We start from the raw sequence: 16,715 nt of genomic DNA on the forward strand, positions 1-16,715 counted from the left end.
ATAATGCTACCCTCTATCAAGGATATGGATCCAACCATGGTTTCACTCTTTTCGCTTATTTCAACGGGGCTTGTAATGGAGAATATCCTGTAGGGCTGCCCCAAGTAAACACAAAAACTCTCATGGACTCACATCTGAAGTTGCACAGAGGGGCTGAGTCTGATAAGCTATTCTAAGCTCTGAGGAGTCATCCTGGAAGCACTTAACCTGTGGAGAACTGACATCAAAACTATTTGCCTATATCGTCTTTCCAAAGCTGACATGATATTGTGACTTAGGATTCTCCTAAAGGGAAAAATTAGGCTACCCATTCTGATTTTAAGGTTTTCATGTGTCCTTGCTCCACAGATGACTTCCAAATGCAATCACATGAGCACAAATTGTAGCATAGGAACTAGAACAATGCATAAAATCCAGTATGAACACAGTGATTACAGTTCTCTGCTTTCTTTCTTTTTTAAAATAATAATAATAATTTGATGTATAATGGTATAAATTCACGGAGCAGGGGAGTAACATTTATTATGGCTGAGCATCACTTTATACCTAATTGTATCAGTGCATCATATAATACTTAATGGTCTGTGCTTTCCTTTTCTAGATGTGTAAATTACACAAAGTTATAACCCAGAAACAAAGAAAGATGCCCAGTGAAGTGGACCAACGAACCAAAATGACATTTTTAAAAATCTGATCATTTGACAAGCAATGATCCAGATTTGTGGGGAGCATTACGTATATCATTGCAAATGCTTTTTGAGTAGTTGTATGAGTGAACATGGTTAATATTTATAACACTCACCACCCATCAAGTTGTAGGTTATTCATTTACATGGCAACTGTGGCTGATGGAGGAAACTGCCAAATCTGAGATCCGAGACCAAAACGATCGTCACAATTAGGGCATCAAAACTGAATTATATCATTGAACCAGGCTCACAAATTTGTCAGGAAAATGCATATAACCTTTGGACTTCTAGTAGTTACAAGTGACTATCCAAGCATTTGTTTTAAACTGATGTTCCAAGTAAGACCAACCCCGCCCCCAAACCCTAGAATATTCTGCTAACCAAAGCTGTACATTTTTCAACACAAGAGCAAATTCACCTTTGGACCTTGTCTTCCTGGATATCCTGGTAATCCGGGAACACCAAGTTTACCCTGTAAGTTAAAAAGAAGTTTTAATGCATTTCTCATTTGTTTCCTGATGGCTACCACTCTGTCTATGTCCCATTTCCCTCAGAAGAATCATGTAGTTTGTAAAGTTAGAAGGAAACCTTTTGCGTGGATGTAGGCTTATTTTTTTTTAAAAAAATCATGTTTATTCAGCTTTACAAATACAAAGTTATTTTAAAAAAACCTTCAGATAAATATCCATGTACAGAGATTATTCTGAATCTCAGGACTTCCCCCCATCCCCTCCATGGGGTCCCATTTTAAACATTTATTACCACATATTCTTCGAAACTCCAACTTTTATATCAATCCATATTATCCATTATAATTGCTACACTACAAGTGAAATCAAAATCCTGCTAATGTTTCCACCTGCTTACAGTGCTCTCCTAAATAACTTATAATTTTTTCCCATTCTCTTTAGCTACACATTTCAATTATACCTTCTTGAGTTTGTTAGATGACCTAGTTCACAAAACACCTACATACTAAAGCTGCCATTTGACATAAATAATAATCATTTGGCATTTTCAATTGTGCATGTGGAGAACAGAGCCACCAACCATTGTGAACCTTGCTGGTTTTGCTTCCCCATACTGGGGCGGGTGGTGTCTGTAAATGTCACACTTCCTTAGACCTTTACTTCTGCTCACAGTTTTTGGATCCAATCCCATACTTGTCATGGTATTTCCCTGCTTTCAGTCCAGAATGAAGAAGCTCAACAGTTGAGTTTTTTGGGGGGAAATGTTGCTCATTTATTCTTGTTTTAATGGGATTGGAATTTAATTGGAATTCAGTGATGACATTCCAATTATGCTTCCATTCATCCATAATTATAATATTGGCTTTCTTGATTCATGACCTTGTTAACAGCTGGGAAGATGTCTCACAACACTGTGGGGATCATTAATTCCGAAATAGCTCCCCACAGTTAAGCGAGGCTGAAAGGAACACTTTCTGGAATGAATGAAGTGACTTTTAAAGTATTTTTATGATAGCTTAAAAGGTCGCTAGCATCAAATCATAACTACAACGCTTTCATTCCCTCCTCTTAGTCCATAAATTGTTCTTCCTCAAAGGACTGTGTGTGCAAAACACAGGAAGGGTCACTGAAGGAGATCCCTTCAAAAGATCTTTACAATCAAGCTGGACTTCAGACAGGCTGACCAAGTACCTAAGCAGGAACATGCTTGAATGAAATATTATCTCAATAACTAGTTTTTGCTAGTGGAGAGGGGGGAATAATTTGTGGAACATAGACATTCTTGCCTAGTTGCCTACATGGGATTCTTATTCAGAGGCACAATCCAACAAAGCTAATTAAGGAATGATGGCCTTACTCTAGGCCCATTTATGCACTTTACTCATGAGTAAGTAGTAAGTGGTGAAAGTGGGGATGAGGACACTGGCTCCACTCACATCAGAGGGTGATCATGGGTGGGGAATCAACTCCACTCATGAAGGCTCCCTGCACAATACAGAACCCTAGAACTTCAGAAGGTTCCCTGTTGCAGACAGTCATCCTCCAACTTAAGGAAGGTAACAGGGATGGCAGGACAGAACTTATTTACTTGTCCTCCATTCATGCATGTTCTACTTGTTCATGAGTATAATGCATGAGTATAATGCCTTCTGTTCTGTTCAGAGTAGACGTGCATTCTCTCCTATAAAAGGATGTGCATATTCAATATCACCTTTAAAGGTAAAGGTAAAGGGACCCCTGACCATGAGGTCCAGTCGTGGCCGACTCTGGGGTTGCGGCGCTCATCTCACTTTATTGGCCAAGGGAGCCGGCGTACAGCTTCCGGGTCATGTGGCCTGCATGACTAAGCCGCTTCTGGCGAACCAGAGCAGTGCATGGAAATGCCGTTTACCTTCCCACCGGAGTGGTACCTATTTATCTACTTGCACTTTGATGTGCTTTCGAACTGCTAGGTTGGCAGGAGCAGGGACCGAGCAACGGGAGCTCACCCCGTCATGGGGATTTGAACTGTCGACCTTCTGATCAGCAAATCCTAGACTTTGTGGTTTAACCCACAGTGCCACCTGCATCCCATATCACCTTTAGGCATGCATTAAAAATATTCTGCCTTCCTGCTCTGTATTTCAAAATATTACAAACAGAGACATGTAACTCCAACAGTAAGATGGAGGCTGGAGGTTGAAGGCAGGGAAATGGTTCTTACTTTAGGATCTGCAATCCAAAGGGAGCCGTTCACAATGCTATGTGGTAAAGCCTGCCCCTGCTCTGCCCTTTTCCTTCTTTCATCTTATGTTTTCAGTGAAATAAATCACCGTCAACATTTATATGGTGCCTTCCAAATACTCAGACTACTTCAACTGCATTGTTAGGGTACTTTTTTTACTTGTAAGCAGTATTGTTTATGCCCGAGGAGAAGACACAGTGGCTCTGAGTTCGTGGCTGAGGTAATATTTAAAACTAGAGACTTCCCAGTTCACTTTTCCCTCCTGGTGTAGCCCCAAACCTACAAAAGTGAAAGATGAGCTGAAATGTATGGTGGAAAAAGTGTTCTTATACAGCTTCAGTAAATCTTTAGGAAAAGATGTGTCTGGGATCTACACATGTCCCACATGATAGTCCTATCCGGACACAACAAACACTGAAAGAAAAAGGGAATCATTTGTCATTTGTTCATTTGCTTTTTATGCAACATGTGAATTTGCAGCCTCTAAAACTACACCAAGATGATCTCATGATACCCCTCCCCCAAAAAGCCTGTTGTATGATTGAGTGACTAACCTTTTCTCCAGCTTGACCAGCCCCACCTGGGTCTCCTGTTGGGCCAGAACGACCTTTGGGACCTTCAGGGCCATCTTCTCCTCGTGGACCAAGAGGGCCAACTTCACCCTTTAAAAAAAATTGAAGGATGTAAACCAAGTCACCTGCTTCTGCAAATAGGATGCAAAAACTGCTGAAATTATTGGATTGGCCATTGATGAAAACCTCAAGTCTGCCACTATTTCTAATTTTAGCCTAACCATGGCTTCACTGTAGCTTTCTAAAACCAGTATTAAGGGGAGAACTGGCACAAAACTTAAGCAGGCTGGATCCCGCCTGGCCTCCCTGTAATTTGAGCACCGAGTGTAACCAAAGGTCTAGTTGTTGCTTGTGGCTTGGCCACAAAAGCCGACAGTTTAACTAAAAGAACCACATCTCTCATGGGGAAAGAAATCCACATTCAGATTTGCAACATTTTTTCGTTGTTGTTACAGCAGGCTTTTAATCTTCGGTTGTAACCTTGGCTGTATTGTTTCTGGCCACTACATGTTGCTACAAATTTTTAGCAATTACGGTATATCGTTATTGAAATTTTATGCAGTTTTTAATGCGGCCTACCCTTTAACTGATTACAATATGGTTAGAGAAGCTAACTATTTAAATGCCACAAATAAATAAAAATTATTGTTTGCTAGTATGAAATTGCATCTGAGTTTTACAGACTTTTTTGAACAGTAGAGACACACACAGGTTGATAATGATGAATAAAACCCTCTGGCGTTGTTGGATCCCATCCATTATTCCATTGTCTCAAACCCTTCTCAATAATCCTTTTTGAAGTCCCATGCACTTTTGAAGACTAGGTCCAGTTTATTCATACTGTATGTGGTCTGGGCACATAACTTATCCACTTGGAAGAATGCATGAAAGAAGTTTGCATGGGCATTCCTATAATGAGAACCAATGACCACAAACCTGATCATATCAGAGAGTTGGTGCTCATTGGTCTCATCTGGCTTCCTATCAGGTGAGTCACTGTTGTTTATTGACAAGGAAAGGCATAGTTTCAGGGGGCTCAGTGTGGGACAAATGTATCTACGGAGCCAATCCAGAATTCCTGCTGGTGTGCTTGCACTGCACTGCACTGCACTGCACTGCACTGCACTGCACTGCACTGCACTGCACTGCACTACACCAACCTCCCTCCTGGTAAACAACACTGACCCTGCTACTGGAAAGCTAGCATAGTGATCTCCATCACACACACACACACACACACACACACACACACACACACAACCTTGACAAGCTATTTCTGGATGTAACGGAGAAATTGAGCTACTGTAGGTATCATCAGTATACTGCTGATGCCATACTCCAGATTTCCCAATGACTATTCTGAACAACTTCATATAGATAGCACTGGGGACAACTGTGGCTCTCTATAACACAGATGTAAGGGGCTGACAAACAGCCACCCAAAGCTGTTCTCTGGTACCAATCTCAAAAAATGAGCGTTAAAGCACTGTAACACCGTGCCCCCAACTGGATCTTGTAGAGCCAATCCAGGTGGATACCAGGGTCAATGGTATGAAAGCCAAGGAGAGATCCATCATGTTTTACAGGGTCAGCACAGCAACCAAGGCTGATTCAGTCCTTAATCCAGGCCTGAACCCAGTCTGAAGTGAGGTTAGGTAAGCCATTTCCTCCATATGTGCCTGGAGCTGGGTCATCCTTTGCCAATATTAAGCTGTAAGTTATATTATGAAGTACATATTGTAGACTCAATAATACTTGTATGCATCATTTTGTTAGTTTGAATTCTGTTCAGGATGTGATAAACAGCTTCCACCCTACTTGTGTTATACAGTCTTAATTTATCCTAGCCCACCCATGTTTGTTTAATTGCAAGCAAATTTACTTTAGGAGAATTTGATTGATAACTTTCCTCCAAATTAGTTTTAGCTCTGGTACGGAGCCGTAACAAAACATTTCAGAGAAATGTGTTCAACTCTTTTCTCTAACCTACAGGGAAAATGACTTGTTTGTAGTTGTTTATGGCTGCTTCATTGTGCTGTTTTAATTTGTATAATGTCACAAGACTGGCTGACTTAGGGCCTAAGTAGTACTGCAGAGGAGCATCAGGAAAGATTTACAAATAAACCAAAATAGCAGATGAACAATGAGAAAATCAACCTGTTCCAAGAGAACCTAGGTGGAATGAGAGCCAATGCCTGGAATCTATTGCAAAAAGGTCTCTTGAATTAGATCAGGCAGCCCATTGCAGAGAGTGAGAAACTGACAGGATAGATCTTCAAGAGGATTGAAAGGCCTGACTTTGGATATTATTCATTTATTTATTTCATAAAATTTAAACATCACCCAATTGTAAAAACAACAACCCTCAAAGGAATAAAACAATAAAATTATTGGGGGGGGGGCAAGAGAAACATTCAAAAGATTAAAATAAATGATAAACTAAAAAGGGTGTGGAAGGACCAGCTTTTATACTGCAAAGCCTTCTGGGAAAGTAAGGTGAACATTCACTTGGAATCCCAGTAAATGTGGGCCAAACGACTCAGAATTAAAACAAGGCTGGTTTGCCTTACTTTGAATGATGACATCAGGTCCCATGGTTTAATTTCCCCTGGAAATGGATGGCAGCCAACTATTCACCAGGAACTGAGTTTTTCTAAGCCTGTTCCCTGATTCCAGTCATGAATAAAGGCTGCATCCATTTATACGGCCCTGTCTCTTCATCTGAAAGCTCCAACTTGGATCCTTGCTCTCACTAGAAAGGAATGGGGGGGGGGTATCAGGTACGGAGATACAGTGGTACCTCGGGTTAAGAACTTAATTTGTTCCGGAGGTCCGTTCTTAACCTGAAACTGTTCTTAACCTGAGGTATCACTTTAGCTAATGGGGCCTCCCGCTATCGCGTGATTTCTGTTCTCATCCTGAAGCAAAGTTCTTAACCTGAGGTACTATTTCTGGGTTAGCGGAGTCTGTAACCTGAAGCTTCTGTAAACCGAGGTACCACTGTAATATGAATGAGAGAGAAAAATACTTACTCTGTCACCTTTAAGGCCCATATCACCTTTAAATCCAGGGAAACCATCTTCACCCTGATAAAGGAAAAAATGACACATCATAGTGTTGTTGACAGTTATTAAAGAATCTGAATGCATGCATGATTTTAATGCATATAGTAGCTGCACCTATTTTGCTGCAAGTCACAGCAATTTACACTACTAAAAGTGGAGCATAACAAGTCAAATAATTTAGTACAGCGGCTTCTCTATCAGAGGGGGAAAGAACACATATTGCCACAGCTGTATTGAATTACTTTTCAGCTTTAAAAGGGAGAATGAATGATGAGAAAGGTGCTTAAGGCAACAGACAAATTCATTTCTTAATTCATCAAGGAGCTCTTCATTATGACATTATTCTTCTGAATTAAATTTCTTTCTCATATGTTCAGGGATTTTTTTAAAGGGCTCCCCCCCCCCATCAAATGCCTCATGTTCAAAAGTCAATTAGGATATGGTCTCAAAGACACCAGCTAGCGATTAAGGGTTGATTAACACAGCCATATATCCTCATGTGACAGTCATGTAGCGATGGTGGTGCAGTTAGGAATTGGAAGTTTCAGAAATTAAATTTCCTGCATGCAGAACTCTATGAGCCAATCTGAGATGAAGCCCAAGCTCCATAAATCTGATCTCAGCTCAGGATGAAGACATCCTGTCATCACCCCTTATTTCTACCTGTCACCTGACTCACGGCCAGCAGTCACAGAAGAGGTTGAGATGCTGCCTTTGCGAAGCTCTGGGATGTTGTTAGAGTGTGTTCTGGGTATCAGCAGCCTTGGGAGATATTATTCCCAAGGCTGCTGGCATCCTTTCTAGGGATGTTCACAGCCTATAAAGTACATTTCTCTCTTTTTTAAAAATAATTTTTTTATTAATTTTCACAAAATTATAAACAAAACAGATAGACAAACAAACATAGATCATAAGCTTTTTAAAATTAGACTTATTAACATTGTTAAGTGACTTCCTGGCTTCCCCTTGGTTGAATTTCCATGCATATCCTTTTAACGGTTTTCCAAATAAAAATTCTTATGAAATTTAACTTAAGCATTAACATCCTTATATCTTTAGTTTTAAAATTAAACATATTAAATCATCACTTAACTTATATGAAATCCTAAGCCAATTAAGTATCTGCAAGCTATTTCCAATTAATTTAATTTTACATATTTAAAATAAAGTACATTTCTATGAGTTCCTTAAATCTAGGATGCTGTTACAGATGCTCACAATCAAACCCTAGATATCAAGAAACCAGAGAAATGAAGTTCTCAGCCCACGTGACCCACCATTAAAGGGACAAGGCATTCCTTTTCAAATATATTGTTACAGATTCAGGGTACCAGAGTCTGTGGTACAAAGGCATCCATAATTAGATTTAGTAAATGTTATGAATTGCTAAATGCTTGGAGTCTTCACCTGGGAAAGAGACAGCTTTGCAATGTAAAAAAAATAATAAAAAATGCAGATTAAGCTTGTCTGCCAGACCAGGGTATCACCTGGAATGGAAGTTTTTAAGCATGACAAAAGTGTTGATGGCCCATCAAAGGAATTTGGTCTATTGAAATAGAGCTTGCCAGGGGAGTATGGACACAGAAAAAAATGTGCTTTGATTTCCAAACAGAAAACACAACCCTGGAAGCCCCTGGCAGGGATTGGGGGGTGACATGAAACAATATGAAAGTATTTAGGAGCTTAAAGCAATACCGTACACAAAATTGGAAGTCAATTTTACACTTAGGAGCAGATTTTGAGGGGATGAGGAGCACACCTGAGCAGATGGCGAAGCATTTTGGGTGGGGAGGGAAGTTCCACGGCACTCATGGAAATTGTTCCACATGGGCAATGTTTAGTTAGCTGCAGCCCGACAGAACCAGTGATCCACATGGGGAACATAGGCTTCTCTATTCTGAGGGCTGCTCCATTCTCCACAGAGCTTTTTGGTAGCTGTACTGACAAAACAATCCCCACATAAGGGGATGAGGCTCTGTAATAGATTTGGCAGCATCTAGCAAGAAGGGAATAACGATTGCATAAGATGTGCACCGAGGCATAGCTGACTCATTACTTACAACCCCCAAAGAGAGATGCTATATTTTAAAGTGCGGAATCTCTCTCTCAACAACTTCTGTTCCTTAGAAATGAAAAGAATGGGGAAGCTTTCCTACGACACCTCAAACAGAAATCGAGCCACGGGGGTCAGATAAAATTGCTCCTAGGTAGCGAATCATTCCACGAAAGGTGAGCGCAAGCAGATCTGTGCCAGGACCATCTTTATACTGAGGAAGACACTATTCTCTGAGCCGAATGAGCTTGTAGCAAAATGGCCTGCAAAAATGTTTGCCTGCTTCTTCTGAGTGATTTATAAAGTGGAGTCGTATGGTTTGCTGTCATGTAAGAAGGTCCCAGATGAATGACTGGCAGTAAGTTGTTGTTGTTAAGAAAACAGCACGAGTGTTTCACCTCTCCAGTTTGTAGGAGCTGTCTATAGTCAGAAATGTCTTCATTTCTATTGTGAGCTGAAGACCAACCATATAGCTCAGTCATGGGATGCTGAATCTTAGGGTTGTGGGTTCGAATCCCATGTTAGGCAAAAATATTCCTGTACTGCAGGGGGTTGGACTAGGTGACCCCAATGGCCTCTCCTAACTCTGACTCTATTATTCTGTGTAACAATTGGCAAGAAAATCAAAGAGTGGGATTCAACATTGCACTGTGAGAATCATATGATCATAGAATTGCAGAGTTGGAAGGGACCCTGAGGATCATCTAGTCCAACCCCCTGCAATGCAAAAATATGCAGCTGCCCCATACGGGGATCAAACCTGCAACCTTGGCATTATCACCACCACATTTTAACCAAATGTGCTATCCAGGCTTTTATAGTGAACATCCCACCAGAGAAAGCATTGCTACTTGCCAGACATAATTATCCCCCTCTGTCCTCCCCACATGCACCATTATGGGGCTTCTCCTGAGCCCTGCAGAGCCAATTTCAGGGGGCACTGGTAGGGAAGGGATAGGAAGGGGGAAGCCCCTTTGCCAATGTAGGTTTAGAGTTCATACAATATTTTGCAATAAGGGTGTTAATTAAATGATTCCATCCTGCTCTTCCTCCGAAAGGAGCCCAGGGTCGCAAACAATGAAACAGCAAAACAATTTAACGAATACCTAAAAAAACCCCTGAAAGTATTTAAAAGTAATCAAATACCCGCACAGCTACTTTGATCTGCCCTAGTCTTTTGCAGATTTATTCTGCTTCTACTTTTCATGATCATCACTGTAGCTATTTATATCGCACCATCAATATACATGGTGCCTGATTTTCAATTAGATTTTCCATTAATGAGTTGAGTCCTTTTAGTACTAAAATAAAAACGATAAAAACTAAGCACCATAAAGAGATTACCTTTTCACCTTTGCCACCTTTGAGACCGCGAACACCGTCAGCGCCCTGTTAGAAAACAGCAGCAATGACAAAGTTACCAGATTGGTTAACGGGAAGAAAACCCACAGGTCTCATTGCGTTTATCAAATATGAGCAAAGGTATTATGCTTACCTTTACCCCACGGGGGCCAGGATACCCAATTGGGCCTTGAGGACCTGGAGGCCCCTAAAAGATAATGAAGGATATCTAGATCATATTGCTTTTAAATAATATGCCTACAGCACACAGCTGTAGGTTAACACACATTTATCTCAAAGGTGATCAGGTTTATCTGAGCAGAAACATAACAATAAGTTCATAACTGACCCTGTACCTGGGTATTTCTGTGGATTTGTTGGTGTGGTGAAATGGTGGACATCAAAAACATGGTTTAATGCATGTTTGTGAGTTATATGTGGATTCTGCCTTCTGGAAGAAGGTACATGGTTATAAAGACTAGGACTAGCCACGTGAGAAACAGTTTCTATCCAAATGCGATTTTGATTTTAAACGCAGTGTAAGGTAGTCTCTGTGGGAGTATATTGGATTTAATTAAGGGGTGTCAGAGTTTTTAGGGGGTTAACCAGGCTAGGATAGCTGGGATAGCAGGCTTGTTGGTTTTTGAATGTCTAATGTAGATTTTTTCAATTTTGTTGTTCTGTATGGGACAATGACAATAAAGATTATGGTAAACGTAATCGTAAAAATGTAAAATGAAGTGTTGCATGAGTTCAATAGCAATTATGGGCAAATGTGGATCTCATTTAATTTGTTCCTAGAAAGTCACATCAGAACCATGTTGACTTTCTCTGCCCCAAGGGTGTCACCAAATGTCACATATAAGTATTTTATCTAGAGCACGGTATTGGCTGACATCTCTGGGCAAAGCTGAAGAAAGTAGATGCATTTGTTGTTTGATGCTTACTGAACTGATATCCCCAAGCATTGCCCACAGATGATGATGATGATAACTACTACTAGTAGTAGTTATACCCCACTTTCCCCCCTGACAGGATTCAAGGTGACCCATCCCCTCTTCCTAATCTCAAGAAATTATGAGCATTGTTTCATTTAAGAGACTTGGGGAGGAATTCAAGTTCACACTGTTACATACATATTGTCTGTAAGCATTTCTGCCTGCTTAACAAAATGTTCCCCTAGCTCCCCCGACCACATGCTGTTCCAGGGATTCTTCACACACAAACACCCCAAGCCAATCTGGAGGATGTGGGAGAGGAGAAGGGAGAAAGCCCCATTGTAATAGTGGTCATCCTTGTGTTGGCTTTCACTAGTGGGACCAGATAGCTGAATCTGGCTCAAAGCTATTGGTGTGCGTTCAAGACAATATACCCTCAGACATGAGTTTGGAATTATTTAGGATAGCCAACCATCAGATTTAAAAACAACGCTTGACAAAATGGGCAGAGGGAGTAAATAAATCAAAGGAGCACTCTGATCTCATCTGAACTCAATGCATCGAGGCTGCACTCCATAGACTGAGAGATGATGAGCCATGTCAATTTCTTTAATGCATTGAAGGGAATCCAAGGTAGCATTTATTTCTCACCTTTCCATAGGTTGAATTGTGAAAATGGAGTTGTGAGTAGGGCAATACCTGTATAGATTGAAACCGAAATCTGTCCCCATTCACTGCGTTGTTAGCCAAGCTCCTAATGTACTTTATTTTGAAGATAGTCTGAGGGGAATTAGTGCAGCCGAGTGTGATGAGATGTGCCTTGACAACACGGATGCCGTGCCAGGTGAAGATACAAAATCCTTCAGGAGGATCAATATGTAAGTCCTCAAACAGGCAGAGGGTGGTGAGGCTTTGCTGGTCTGCTTAAACCATGAGCATCTCTTTTTAGAATGGCAAATTCACTCTAACTGCTTCGTTATTTCATTTTCAGAATATTTCATGGGCACAGAATTGGGAGGCTTAGGTTACTCCGATACACAGAGTATACAAAATATTCTATTCCTCACACACATTCCCTTTACTTTGAGCACTTTTGCTTCATACTTAAACACAAAGGAGCCTGTTGACAGAAGAGCAATCAATAAATGTCTGGTGGTGCGTGCTGGAGGAAAGTTTTTTACAGGAAAGGGAGGGGGGAAGCCACAGGTTCGGTTTGCAGCAAAAGAGATTTTACTTGGATTTCTAGAAATTCTCATTGACTTTAACATAAGTTGGCAGGTGGAAGGAGTTGCCTGGAGAAAATACGCAAATCCCTTCCCAGGGTGGTGATTCTTTAAAAGAAGAACTCTGATAAACATTTCTAATGTGTGGTTTAAATCCAGGATTATTTGGGCAGGGTGCTTTAAATAGTTGGTGCACCCACAAGTTCCAAGAAAGGAAGTGTGGAAATAGCAGGTACCAAGGGGAGAGGAAGCTCACAGTTCAGTACGCATTCCATCTACCTATGGCCAAAATAATTCATACCTTCCTCAGCGGAGAAAGAAAATAAATGTTCAAAACTGGGACTCTAATCCCGATTTTCAGCGTGTCAACATTTTGTTGTGATCTTTCCTAAAGGCATAATAATATGTTCATTCCATTCTAAATGTTATGAGAATTATGTCAAGAAAACACAAACATACCAAGGAACCTTTCTCTCCCGACTGTCCTTCTTTGCCTGGGTGACCCTATGGGCAAAAATATATATCGGGGGAAACAGTTTGTGAAAAGTAACATCTCATTATACAGATTCAATTGAATTTATACTCTTCTACATATGTACAAATTCAACCTTCTCAAACTCTCCCATCAGCTCCAGGTATCATGGCCTATAATGACAGATGATGTGAGATGGAGTCTAAAAACATCTAGGGAACATTGCATTGGCTGCCCCTGCCCTGGAGCATTTTGAAAAGCCTATGGGAAATGAAGAGATTGATCTGATTACATTGGCAGTATTACGTCTCTTCAGTGCCTTTCCTTGAAATGATGAATCATTGGCTAGAGTAAAAAGTCTTTCCCCCCCCTTCTGAAGCTGCTGTTTTGTTTTAGGTCCAAAGCATTCTAGGAAAATAATGCAAGAGCATGTAAACCATTCCAGAGTTTCCCCATTCAATGCATTTTCTCTGGAAGATGGGGATTGATTATTTTTATCTTGTCACCGAACATTACACTAAGCACGCCATTAAAGTTATGACACAACAAAATGAAAGCAAATAGTAATGGAAATATTTTATAGCATGTGGAAATCAATAGCCAGGAGGCTTTTTTCCAGTTGGGCAAAATCCACATGCGGTTGAAGAGCATAATCAATCTTTAGCGTCAGCGTCCATATAGCCATCTTCAAAATATCAGAATAGTTATTAGTTTTATGTGACTCAGACACTCACAGCTGCCTATGCTTTCTCAGTTCAATCCACTCCTTTCCTTTAATATATATGTCGCATCACCTCTCGCGTCCTTCAAATCCCCTCAAAATCTTCTTCAGCCCATAAAAGCTACAACCAAAGCACATTTAACCTTCAGATTTAGGGTACAACCCTAAACAGACTTACTTGGGAATAAGTCACATTGAATTTCAGAAGAGAAATGCCTAGGAATGCACTGGTTAAGTTTTAGGTTTACGGTCATACCTCGTGTTACGTTTGCTTCACGTTGTGGCTTTTCAGGTTACGAACGTGGCAAACCCGGAAGTGTTTTCTTCCGGGTTCAGCACACACGCAGAAGCAATCTGCACACTTCACGCATGCGCAGAAGTGATCTGCACACTTTGCACACGTGCAGTAGCGACACTCTACTTACAGACTTTTCAGGGTTCAAACGGCACCCGAAACAGATCACGTTTGTAAGTGGAGGTACCACTGTATTCAATTTATGCATTGCTTGCCACTAACAAAAAAGTCCCAAAGCGTGCTTTACAATCAGAGTTGAAAATACAACAAAAATCCCATAAATATTATTAAAAACAGACTTAACAATACAGCATCACACTAACTGCCTGGGAAAAAAAAAAAAAAGGATTTGCCTGGCACTGAAACGATGACAAAGTTGTCACCCAGGGAGAGCGGTCCTTAAACTGTTGTTCTTCCTCCCCAAGGAACTTTTGGAATTAGAGTTTCCTGAGCGGCTAGGAATTTGTAGCAAAGAATTCTCAACACACCTAATCAGGGGTGGACTTTGGTAATATGGCTCCCTAAGCAAGGACAAAAATTGGTGCCCCCCTGCCAAACATTTCTTGCTTTCACAAGTCCGCCTACTCCCTATTGGACAGACAGTGCTGAGGTCTGGCACTGTTCTGCCCTTTGCAACCCTGTGGTGGCGCTGGGTGTGGGGCCTGATTGGATCGTAGCCGGCCTACAAACTGGCCAGTCACAGGCAGGCTGCTGTGCAGGACCTCCCCCAGGGGCAGGGCCAACTGTGCCGCCATGTGTCACTTGGGTCCGCTCCCAGGGAATAAATAGAGGGCCTGCCCAGGCCTCTTCACCCAGAATTTGTTAAATCACCCTGTCCCCTCTCGCTCTGCATGTGCTCTCAAGTGCGCTATTTTTCACCTCCTCAGCTCAACACTCTGTGCATGGCAACAGTTCGCACTGCCCTAAATCTGGTGCTGACTTAATGAACCAAAATGCCCAGGATTCTTTGGGAGAAGTGAAAAGGTAAAGGACCCCTGACAGTTAAGTCCAGTTGCAGACAGCTCTGGGGTTTGCGGAGCTCATCTCGTTTTACAGGCAGAGGGAGCCGGCGTTTGTCCGCAGGCAGTTTTTCCGGGTCATGTGGCCAGCATGACTAAGCCGCTTCTGGTGCAATGGAACACCGAAACCAAAGCAACACATGGAAATGCCATTTACCTTCCTGCCGGAGCGGTACCTATTTATCTACTTTCACTTTTTGGCATGCTTCGAACTGTTAGGTTGGCAGGAGCGGGGACTGAGCAACAGGAGCTCACCCCATCGCGGGGATTCGAACCGCGACCTTCTGATCAGCAAGCCCAAGAGGCTCAGTGGTTTAGACAACTAAACTGGTGCATGTTGCATTGTAGCACAGATATACCCTAAAAAATTCTGGCATAACTGCGTGTCACACATACAGTGGCACCTCGGGTTAAGTACTTAATTCATTCTGGAGGTCTGTTCTTAACCTGAAACTGTTCTTAACCTGAAGCACCACTTTAGCTAATGGGGCCTCCTGTTGCTGCCGTGCTGCCGGAGCACAATTTCTGTTCTCTTTTTTTAAAAAAAATAAATTTTTATTAAGATTTTTAAACACAAATGCAAATATAATAAACAATGTAACATATATCATAACATAATTTCTTAATTTCTTTGGACTCCCTCACGTCTTCCGCTCCCACTTGCATCATTGTCAATTCTTGCCCGCAATTTATCATCTTGTTTACATTCTTATGTCCCATTCCTTTAGAATATAATCTAATAGCTCTCCCAAAGGTTTATGATTTTTCCTTAATCTCACTTATCATCCTAATTGCATCTAATTTAGTGGTGGTCAATTATTTATGATCTAGCCTCCATCTTAACATTCAGCCAAATTACAATGCTTTTTTTTTTAAGCTTTTGCAGATGACCTAGTTTTGACCCTGCAGGAGCCAGAATCTAGTACGAAAAGAGTATTACAATTGATTCAGGACTTTGGTCGGGTGGCGGGATTTAAATTAAACAAACAGAAAACAAAGGTGCTGGGAAAAAATTTGACAGATACAGAGTCAGAACGGTTTCAGAGAGAAACAGAACTAACTATGGTTAAAAAGGTAAAGTACCTAGGGGTAAACATAACAGCAAAAAATCTGAGTCTATTTAAGGATAACTATGAAAAATGTTGGTCTGAAATTAAGAGAGACTTGGACAGTTGGACAAAACTGAAGCTTTCTTTGTTAGGCCGAATTGCTGCTATTAAGATGAATGTATTGCCAAAAATGTTGTTTTTGTTTCAAACACTACAGATTGTGGACAAGACGGAGTGCTTCCGGAAGTGGCAGAAAGATATATCTAAATTTGTCTGGCAGGGCAAAAAGCCCAGAATTAAGTTTAAGATATTAACAGATGCGAAAGAAAGAGGGGGCTTTGCCCTGCCAGACTTAAAGTTGTACTATGAAGCCGCAGCTTTCTGCTGGCTAAAAGACTGGCTACTTCTCGAAGATAATGATGTATTGGACTTGGAAGGTTTTAACAATGCTTTTGGTTGGCATGCATACTTATGGTATGACAAAGTTAAGATCAATAAGGCCTTTAAGAACCATATTGTCAGGAAAGCAGTGTTCAATGTCTGGACAAAATATAAAGACTTATTGGAAAATAAAACTCCAAGGT

The 16,715-nt window shown here is 41.1% G+C and overlaps 1 protein-coding gene across 4 annotated transcripts in view; it reads right to left on the reverse strand.

Moving 5' to 3' along the window:
- COL11A1 (collagen type XI alpha 1 chain) overlaps nucleotides 1-16,715 on the reverse strand; it is a 262,353-nt gene that overhangs the window by 102,139 nt on the left and 143,499 nt on the right. For all 4 annotated transcript variants that reach the window (XM_081865627.1, XM_081865625.1, XM_081865626.1 and 1 more), the window contains 6 exons: nucleotides 13,035-13,079; nucleotides 10,569-10,622; nucleotides 10,418-10,462; nucleotides 6,988-7,041; nucleotides 3,938-4,045; nucleotides 1,108-1,161 (listed from right to left, as the gene is read on the reverse strand). In XM_081865627.1, the coding sequence (XP_081721753.1) occupies nucleotides 1,108-1,161; nucleotides 3,938-4,045; nucleotides 6,988-7,041; nucleotides 10,418-10,462; nucleotides 10,569-10,622; nucleotides 13,035-13,079 (360 nt within the window). The remainder of the gene's footprint in view (nucleotides 1-1,107; nucleotides 1,162-3,937; nucleotides 4,046-6,987; nucleotides 7,042-10,417; nucleotides 10,463-10,568; nucleotides 10,623-13,034; nucleotides 13,080-16,715) is intronic.

This window comes from Podarcis erhardii, assembly GCF_964252035.2.
Source record: "Podarcis erhardii genome assembly, chromosome: 6".
Lineage (NCBI taxonomy): Eukaryota > Metazoa > Chordata > Lepidosauria > Squamata > Lacertidae > Podarcis > Podarcis erhardii.